This window comes from Sinocyclocheilus grahami, unplaced genomic scaffold, assembly GCF_001515645.1.
Source record: "Sinocyclocheilus grahami isolate Dianchi unplaced genomic scaffold, SAMN03320097.WGS_v1.1 scaffold2.1, whole genome shotgun sequence".
Classification (NCBI taxonomy): Eukaryota; Metazoa; Chordata; class Actinopteri; order Cypriniformes; family Cyprinidae; genus Sinocyclocheilus; species Sinocyclocheilus grahami.
Window position 1 is genome coordinate 3877714 of NW_015505181.1, and position 10763 is coordinate 3888476.

General features: G+C 37.7%; 1 protein-coding gene across 1 annotated transcript in view; it reads right to left on the bottom strand.

Annotated features, from left to right (window-relative positions):
- The window catches only part of adamts9 (ADAM metallopeptidase with thrombospondin type 1 motif, 9), a 31570-nt gene extending 22204 nt beyond the window's left edge, over positions 1–9366 (bottom strand). Inside the window, exons 1-8 of the mRNA XM_016232948.1 lie at positions 9295–9366; positions 7939–8321; positions 5837–5996; positions 4023–4309; positions 3026–3109; positions 2671–2795; positions 2249–2289; positions 1990–2095 (exon numbers count right to left, since the gene is read on the bottom strand). Of these exons, the coding sequence (XP_016088434.1) occupies positions 1990–2095; positions 2249–2289; positions 2671–2795; positions 3026–3109; positions 4023–4309; positions 5837–5996; positions 7939–8321; positions 9295–9340 (1232 nt within the window). The 5' untranslated portion in view covers positions 9341–9366. The remainder of the gene's footprint in view (positions 1–1989; positions 2096–2248; positions 2290–2670; positions 2796–3025; positions 3110–4022; positions 4310–5836; positions 5997–7938; positions 8322–9294) is intronic.
- Between the last annotated feature and the right edge of the window lie 1397 nt (positions 9367–10763).

Sequence of the window (10763 nt, forward strand, 5' to 3'; positions counted from 1 at the left end):
GCTAGGGCTAGGGCTAGGGCTAGGGCTAGGGCTAGGGCTAGGGCTAGGGCTAGGGCTAGGGCTAGGGCTAGGGCTAGGGCTAGGGCTAGGGCTAGGGCTAGGGCTAGGGCTAGGGCTAGGGCTAGGGCTAGGGCTAGGGCTAGGGCTAGGGCTAGGGCTAGGGCTAGGGCTAGGGCTAGGGCTAGGGCTAGGGCTAGGGCTAGGGCTAGGGCTAGGGCTAGGGCTAGGGCTAGGGCTAGGGCTAGGGCTAGGGCTAGGGCTAGGGCTAGGGCTAGGGCTACGTGATGTAGCTATCTGGGGGAAGATAAGCGCTAGACAATACTCGGCAGAGGGAAGGGATCAGAGTGAGTGTTAAATAGTGAGGGAGTGATATGAAACAGCTGGGTGCAATCAGTGTACAGCTGTGTGCAATCTGTGCTGAGTGCAATCAGTGCAATGCATGATGGGAAATGTAGTCCGGGGTGATGTGCAACAGTGTGTAGTGCGAGAGTCAATGCAATAGGAAAGGGTGACCTCTGATGGCTAGCAGATGAAAGTTCATGGACCGGATTTATTTAACATTTACATAATAATTGGCCAGCTATATATATATATATACTGTATATATATGGTTGATGTTAAAACACTCAACACCATAAATTTAAAAAATAACACATTTCAACTAAAATCAATGCTACAATTTAATTTAAGCTTCGCAGCATTATGATGTACAACATGAGGAATGGATATTTATTTTGGGATTAGTTAACAAATTACATTACTGTACATACATTATTACATTAATGTTTTTTTTAAAGATTAACTTCAGATGAGTGTAAGATAACGGCAAAGTAACCTAAATGTAAAAATAGGGGAAGTGAGACTGTGCAATTAAATATCCCAAACCACAAAGGATAAAAAAATATATATTTTCAATATTTTAGTAAATATTTAGTAAGAACAGTGTAAAATAAGTGCTCATTTTAGTTCAGTAACATTTTTTCATTTGTCATCAATAAATTGTATTATTTATATCAGCATTAAATAGACCATTTGCCAACCTGCTCTCAAGATATTGCCAGCAATAGTGGCAATATTAAAAAACTCATAACAGTTGGCCACCAGTAAGGAAAGTAATCATCCCATGAGCAGCAGCACATATCAGATTCTGTGATGGCCATAGCGGAGAGAGGTGGTATGCGCTGCATAGCACTGTATAGCACCAGGACTAAATCCCCATTCAAGCGCACAGCACTGATGTCACCACCTGCCACCGGATAAGAATGGAATTCAAAAAGAGAGTTCATTTAAATGACTGTACTGTACATGCAAATTTAGGTGTAGATGCATTTGCCATAATTGTGACATAAATGTTAGCCTTTAAATTAAGATTTTCGCCAAGCTATGACTGAAATAGGTACAGAGAGACACTGACAGAATGTTTGTTTTAATGTGCTTGACCATGATGCAATCGCTGTATGTGCCATGACATAATTTATTTAGATAATTTACCGCCAAGAATCTATTAAGCTAAAAAAAGGCCCAGAGTCATTTCTGCAGTGATAAACAGAAGACCTTGAGAAGTTGCATATCAGACACAGACACACTGTTATCGAGCTTTTACAAAAGGCAAAGACATCTTCCCAAAATAAAAGAAACCCATCTAAAAAATAGAAAAACTGTAGTGAGGAGGCCTGAGAAACTTGTGGACCTTGAAGAAGTGGAGTATTTTAGAACACAACCGTAAATAAATGATTTAAAGACAATTTAGTTCTGGGTATAATAAAAGCACCTCTCCAGCAAAGTCAACATGACAAGAGCATTTGAGGACAATTCAGGAGACGTTACAGCCCAAAAAGTATTTGAACACTTAAGCCACATTTAAAACATAAAAATGCATGACTGTCATTGTGCTAGATAGCAAAAAATGAACTCAAGTGGCATTTATTTTAAAGGGGAAAAGTACGCACACATTTACGAAGCAAAATATTTCACAAAAATAGTACTCACACATGGCCAAGCTCATGAGCAATGGTGAAAGCAGTACTGAGTCCATTATCCTCATTAATACTGCAACTTCTGTAGGGATCACAAACTGTACCCAGTTCAGCAAGACCTGAGCATGAGAGAACAAAGTGGTTATAGTCAAAATTAAAGGAATACTATTATTCGTAGCTGTTGTTGTAATTCTCATCACTGCCATCAACATCATTCTCATTGTCGACATAAGTGTAATCATAATCACCATTTTCACACAAAGATGATTTACCTAAAGTGTCACACTTGCCCCGTGCTCGACAGATGTCCTGCCTAAAAACAAAAAAAGGATAAGGCGTCACAAATTTGGATACCCTTCTATCTTGCATTTGTGTCGTTGCTGCCCATTGGTTTCTTCTTTCTGCACTCATAGCCTTGAAAAGTATGACCCAAGTAGTTGTAGCACCATAAATAATCACTTTGTTACTCAAATAATTTTCATTAAACAGATTTTTGCCATTTTCAACGTTCACACCAAGTATAACGTTTCTGTGTTGCCACATGAATGGCACTGAAATCACACTGTGGAGAGAAGACACAAAACATCACACAACTAGACTTATCGTATGTTATGTATTCTACAACAACTGTGAGCAATAAGACTAGGTAAAGAAATATCCAAAATCGAAAGCATCCCATAAAAATTGCTTTCACCTTGTGATTAGAATAGCGGTGTCATGATGTGAGTGATGGTTGTCATCCAGATGGTTCTGACTCTGCTGCCATATGCAGAAGTTTTTCAAACTGGCTTGTGCATCGAAAGAAACAGTGGGACCATCCTATAGAAGAAGAGACAGATGAGAACATTCAAATACATTTAGCCATATGGAAATAATTAAGGCCTTACTGTAATAAACTGCTTAAGTACATGAAGAAAAAAAAAGTTACATTTCAGGTGTCCGGTCACTTTTGACCGCGAAGACCATGAGTGTGACTCCCAAATGAGGAGCGCACAAAGAGTTCTTAATGCAACCATTAATTGCCACACTTCCTCAAACAGAACTCTTACCAGCTCATTCTTTATGATGACCAGCTTCACAATAACAATGTTAATCAGGTTTCCAATGCTGGGATCCATATAGATGGAGGAAACCTAAGTGAGAGAGCACAGACAATTGGAATTCACTGTCAAAGCTTCTAATTACTTTACAACAGGGGTATCAATCTACCAGCCTAAACGAGTTTCAATAGTTATTATATTATATACTACTGTTCAAAACTGTTTGAGGTCAGTAAGATTGTAAGAAATTATACTTTTATTCTGCAAGGATGATGCATTAAATTGATCAAAAGTGACAGTAAAGATATTTACATTGTTACAACAATATTAAGCAGCATAACTGTTTTCACCATTGATAATAATAAGAAATGTTTCTTAAGCACTAAATCATCATATTAGAATGATTTCTGAAGGATCATGTGACACTGAGGACTGGAGTAATGATGCTGAAAAAGCCATCACAGTGAATTGCCATCACAGAAATAAGTTACATTTTTAAAATATATATTAACATAAAAATAGTGGTTTTAAATTGAAATAATATTTCACTTACATTTTTTTTATTTCTGAATTTCAATACACACAGACCTCGTTTAACACGTGCCATTAACCTCAGCTGTTGAAAAAAATTAAAGTTTATTGGCCATTGAGAACTAGCTTGTGCTGCCAGATCCTGCTGAGAATGCAGTCTTTGCCAAGATCAAAATATAGGCCATCTAACCTCCCTGTGAGTTCCAACGAAAAAGCATCTAAAGCATGCAGTTCATGCAACATACCTGATTTTATTTGTTTTATATTCACATTCATCAAGTCTGTCAGACACATTCACCTCATGCTAATGATCTGTCCCATAAGAGCATAGTAAGAGCAAGTATCTCTCCCCCCCCCCCCCCCCCCAACCTAAAGAAAAAAACACAAACCCCCCCCCCCCCCCCCCCACCAGACCTAAAGCAACAGACACAAACCCATCAAACCAGGAGACTATCGTTAACTGGGCAGAACTTACGATGGACATCAGTGTAAGAATGTAGTGCTGGAGGTTGCTTCCATGATGTTCTACCATCTTACTGTCTGCCACAACCATGACTTCAACAAAACGGGGGTAGGAGAGGAAACGCTTTGATCTCCGGTGTGGCTTGGAGTCACTGCTTTCATTAGTGGAGTTGTGCTTGTTTTCTGAGGGGAAGGGGGCAGAGAAGAGTTTGGAATTAAGAGTCTCCAGGTTGGACAACCAGCTTGAGGGCAACTTTCTCTTCAGTCTGTTCCTGTGTCTGCGGTGTGGCTCTTTATGTCCTGCATTGAAGGATTAAAACAATACATGTTAAGAAATATAAAGAAGTGATTATGCATCCAAGGAGGGTTCATCATGATCTATATTAGATGATAATATGGATTGTAGACAGGTGAGCCTCCAGAAAAGTAAATATATGCCACCCTTTAGTGTCAGTAACTGAAGAATTGAGCACCAATCAGCATATTAGAATGATTTCTGAAGAATCATGTAACACTGTAGACTAGAGTAATGGCTGATGAAAATTCAGCTTTGCCATCACAGAAATAAATTAAATTTTAAAGTATATTAAAACAGAAAACAATCATTTTAAATTGCAATAATATTTCACAATATCGCTGTTTTACCGCAATGTTTACAAACATTATACCTAAACTTTTGAATGCTAATGTACGGTATGGAATGGAAGTTTTATTGTAAGCCTGGCAACCTGCTAAAATAGTAAAAGTTGCATAATGACTCCTCATCTATGGACAGTCAAATCTTAGGTCACAATAGATGTTTATAGAGCATCATTATGATTTCTACTTAAATGCAATAACTGTATAGTTTTAATTTCCCTAAGCTTAAAATAGCACAAAAATGCAACATAACCCAGTCCTTATATACTCAACGTCAAACAATAGGTAATTGATTTAACACAAAAAAACACTTTGCAAAAAAAGTGTGCTGGGAATAAAAATGTATCCTATTCCACTAGACAAAAAGAAAGCCACAATAGAGCTTTCAATAAAACTCTTGCCATCTAAAATAAGTTCATCTCCCAGCAATTTTGTTGGCCAAACGTTTCCTTAACATAACACAATACCAAAGGGGTAATTCAAAAAACAAAGCTGCTGTTGAGTGTTATTTATACATGGCAGCGTGCATTATTTTTGTAACAATTAATTTACAAACACCTAAAACTGGCATTACTTTACTACAATGCATCTCACCACGTGGCTTTCATGGTATTGGGCCTCTTGAGTTTCCTTATCTTCAGACCACAGGAAGTGCAAGAGTCAACAGGATTTTGTGTCAGTAAACTAAGATTGGAATGATACCAAGAACTTCCAAAATTACTTTTTCTGTTCCACTTACTCTACTCAATGACATTTGAAAATAGAAAACCGAAGGATGTAAATGATACCATGAATAGCACTATGAGTATTTGAACGTCAATGATAGCATGTTCGTTTCCGTGCCTAGAGGTGCTGTGCTGTACATATTCATAATCATATTTAGATTTACAGAATTACAACTGGTCGAGTTAGATATGCATTAACAAACAGTATACCATTTGCATAACTATACAGAAACAATATGGTAATTTAACGCTTCTAATCTTGAATAGATTGAGTACAATGCACTGGGAGTCACTGGGAGGCAGTGAATTCACTGCATTGATGAAAGATTCAGTACAGTATCTAACAATGAAGTTCCGTTATTGTGAATATTACAATCATTGATTTACTTTAATGTTTAAAATCAAATGTTTTATCTAATCTTAATATTTCCCATTCCAAAAAAGTAAGTGTCTTCCTGCTTACCTGAAGTTTCACATGTAGTTGAATCATCTACAGTCTTTTTTGAGGCATCTTTTCTGTACACGACATGAGGTTTGATGTGTTCTTCTTCATAATGTTGACCATTGTAGCTATGAAGGGGCTCTACAAAAAACTCCCCTTCTTGTGACCTGAAAGTGCCAAGCTAAAACAAATAACAACAATGTTTAAATTGGTCCATGGCCAATGAAATCTATAGACACATTCTGTGTGTGACTGTAAATTGCCCTCACAACTTTCCCCTAATATTTTACTTTCGTAGAAATCCTAAGTGGCTGATGGAGTGATAAAGTAAACATATATTGCATGCATATAAGTGCACTGGCCTCTGGGGGGGTAATGAATGCAGAATGTTACTGAATACTGATAACTATCAGAACATTCAGCTACACTTATGATGCATAAAGATTTGAAATGTGAATTTCCTAGAAGCCAGCGAGAAGCACATTGGTAAATCCTCTTCTTATCTTCAAGAAGAAACATATTGAACAGGTTTGAGGCTGGTTATTATATTACAGAAAACAGATTTTAGACAAATTGTTTGCATAAACCTGAGTATGAAGGTATACAAACTGGCCATCACAAACTAGCTTGACTAATTTACTAAAATTTGCCTGAGATTCTGAATAAGAATACATGTGCAATAAATGTAATGTTAAAATACCAAATAACCATATAATACCCAGGCTACAGGCCCTCTATGCTAATTGGGGCGGCACAGTGTTGTCTAGGCAGGAAATCCAAACTTCATATGTTCAAACCCTTAAAGAAGCAATAAATGAATCATGTTATGTCAGAATTTTACCAGTTTCTTCAATATGTAGGTTTAAATGGAATAAAGGGTAAACATTTCATTTTCTCTTTCAGGTTTTGTTAAATGACCTGAATATTTTAAACCAATATTATCAGTTGTTATGGTGCCTGAGGACAATCAAGAGCAAACTTGACTGCAAACATCAAATTTATTGAAAAGACAGGTAACTAGGGACACACATCCTTCCATATTTCAATACATTTAATGAAAGCCTACCGCTCTCATGATAGCACATTTTAAAATAATGGACTTCTAATGCCTTCTGACAATATTTTATGAAATCTAGCCAGAAACTCCTATGAAGATGAAGGACATTAAGGGGACTTGCAGGCCTAACTAATAAGTTTATGTGAGTTTGTGTCCTCCATTGACATTCAATCGACACATAAATTGCAAGCATCTCATTACATTATTGCAGATGTTTTACCAGTAACAGATTGTTTTTGGAGGGCTCCGGATAGTGTGAAATTGATTTTTCCCTGTCTGCAACCTATGAAAAGCAGTCAGTCAAATCACAAATGTTGCTGGAACTGAGACAATCTCCAGGTCGTGTACAAGTTCTGTTTTAATTAAGCAAGCTAAAGCACTTTCAGATGAAAGATATAAATTAATTTGTGTAGTGTTTAATGGAAGTGTAAGTTATAGTTTCTTAATTAACTGAATCATGACGGTCTGCATGCAACAAACTGTATTGGGAAACAAGAAATCACTGGGAAAAAAACGCTTTTTAATGTTTTAGACTGGATGTCAAGGACCAAGTTACAACCAAAAAGGCTCTAAATACGGGTTTGAAGTTGAAACATAGACTGTATAAAGATTTGAACAGGTTCTTTGGAACAAACGATTCTAAAAAACGATTCTCTAGTTCCCATGACTACTTCTGGTCTGTGAGAAACGGCGTTCCATCATGGCTCGAACTCACGTTCACATCAAGATGACATCGGAGTCCCATATATGGACTGACACTAACGTATGCTACTGAAGAGTTGTGCGTCAGCCGGTTCATGTAGGCTACAGAGCGTAATCTTGTATGATCGCTGACTTCATATGTTGAGAATATACTTTCTAAGTGATCTGCCTCAAAATTGGTACGCATGTATCCGACTAACTCGCGCTAAACTTATTTTTATGTGTGAGTAATTATGTACTCACATAAGAAAGGTCTGAAGTGCATATGGACATTTGTAAAGTTTTCGAATGCTTACTGCGACCTGTATCGCATAAATAATGATTAAGATAAGTATTGTTAACAATAAACATGTATTAAACTCACCAAACCGGAGCAGAGGCTGATTACTGCAGTATGCTCCTGCCCAGCGTTCACATGTCCTTTATAAAAGCAGTGCTGATACTCCGTGTCCTCCTCCTCCTCCTCTTCTGAATTATTACCTTCACTGGATGCTCCGAGTATCGTGACAGTGTAAACTGGCGCAATAAATCCCGACTCGAGTGTAAGATTAAGGTAATAGTCCTGCCCAAAGGCAGATATTTGATAATAGATGTGCGGTGAGGTCCAATGATGGGTGATGTTGCCGGTAACTGGGTCGGTACTCCGCTTTCTCCTCTTGAAGTGCACGCCCGTTGGCAGTGTGTCACCGGCTTCATTCACTCTGGCCGGAGTTACAATCTCATACGCGACAAACTGCGGCAGTTTCACTGTGGACGAAAACAGAGATTGAATAGTAAAATTCAGAAACAATACTATTCTATAAATATCGTTTGGAGTGTAATATGATTTTTACATTTGTACAAATGTTTCAGACAAATTGTCTAAATGATCGAATACTGCACTGCGCGTCTATGTAACAAACAGGTAACAGGGTTGACAGTTTTAAATTGTAATTTGACATTAGCGAAACTACACTTCATAGAAAGACAACAATGTCGATAATTCTTTAAATACCTGTTTTTTTAGTTATCAATGATCGTGGTAACAGAGTTGACACTGTAAAATCGTTCCCTACTTAAAAACATAAAACATGATGAAAAAGATAATACTTAAACCTGTCCTTGAAGAGTTCACATTTTGAAGAAAAAAACTCAAAATTCTCAAAATAGAGAAATATAATGGTAACAGGGTTGACAGTTTTAAATTGTAATTTGACACTAGCGAAACTACACTTCATAGAAAGACAACAATGTCGATAATTCTTTAAATCCCTGTTTTTTTAGTTATCAATGATCGTGGTAACAGAGTTGACACTGTAAAATCGTTCCCTACTTAAAAACATAAAACATGATGAAAAAGATAATACTTAAACCTGTCCTTGAAGAGTTCACATTTTGAAGAAAAAAACTCAAAATTCTCAAAATAGAGAAATATAATGGTAACAGGGTTGATGAATAACCTAGGAACACAACTTTAAGTTTTCTTTAACAATTCATAATGTCAGCCTACACTACATACAAAAAAAAAAAAATGAAAATCTCCATCAAATACTTGCTAACAGTGTTTTCTCTAAGACTCTACGAAATAAATCAGGTGTCAAGTCAGTTAGCCTACTATTACTCGAAGACTCTTCATACAGCGCGCTATGAGCTCTGAAGCAAGCAAGGACAAGTCATTCATTCTCCGCTCCTCAAGGTACAGAGTTGAATGAGAGTAAAAGATCACGAAAGGAGCCCGTACCCTTTTCTGATCCTCGCGGTCTCCCTGCAGAAGCTAACGCATTCATAAAATCAGAGAGCAATACTAAAAATCTTAGACCCCAGAAGAACAAAAACATGATTGTCCACGTTTAAAAAAAATGAATGCAAGCAAGCCCGAATTCACTATTCCGCTGTCCCTTGAAGCCGCGCTCAGCCGGGATTTCTGCCGCACGGTTGCCACATCCAAAGCGTTTCTTCTCTACTTAATAGAAGTGACTTCCATGTCGCTAACAAGCGCTCGGTCAGAGCTCTTGGTTTGCATGCATAATACCAGAAAGGGGGTCGATGCAACTGTGGTGGTCTCCAGTTTGCTGATTACTTAGCCGAGACTTGGGCGTACTCTTAAGAGACACCCCTCTCTCAGAAAGCCACTCCTGCCATTTGTGTCGCTAATGTAGCGTGCAGACTAAACTTAATTTTAAAATCACTGAACATATTACTCATAATGATCAATCACACTTGCATTATGTTCTTGTTCCTACTTCAGATTGTGCAGTTAAACTGTACATTCAGTTATTTCCTTTGCCACTAAAAATCTTAGACCCCAGAAGAACAAAAACATGATTGTCCACGTTTAAAAAAAATGAATGCAAGCAAGCCCGAATTCACTATTCCGCTGTCCCTTGAAGCCGCGCTCAGCCGGGATTTCTGCCGCACGGTTGCCACATCCAAAGCGTTTCTTCTCTACTTAATAGAAGTGACTTCCATGTCGCTAACAAGCGCTCGGTCAGAGCTCTTGGTTTGCATGCATAATACCAGAAAGGGGGTCGATGCAACTGTGGTGGTCTCCAGTTTGCTGATTACTTAGCCGAGACTTGGGCGTACTCTTAAGAGACACCCCTCTCTCAGAAAGCCACTCCTGCCATATGTGTCGCTAATGTAGCGTGCAGACTAAACTTAATTTTAAAATCACTGAACATATTACTCATAATGATCAATTACACTTGCATTATGTTCTTGTTCCTACTTCAGATTGTGCAGTTAAACTGTACATTCAGTTATTTCCTTTGCATCTCTCTCATAAGAGTTCTTAGTCAAATTGATGTTTACATTAATACAAACAGCTTTGAGACAATACATAAGTAAAGAGCAAGGAGCATAATCTTGAATAGAATATGACAAGATATGCTATTACATATAAAGTCTCTAGGAAACTAATGTTCTCTAGGAAACCCCTTGTATATGGTAGTTTCCCTCTTCTTAGTCTATTTTTAAGCATTTGTGTCTGTCCCAACACCTGTCTCAGCAATGTGCACTTATATGACTGATAAATGTTTTTCAGTGGCCAATGGTGATAGCAGTTATTAGGCAGCAGGGGTGGCGGAATACCAATACATCATGCTGATGTGATGTTGGCTATAATAAATGAAAGCAATTAAGACATATCCCTATATGCTAATATTAATCATTTTACACAGGATTCATTAAAATATATTTTAACAACAAATG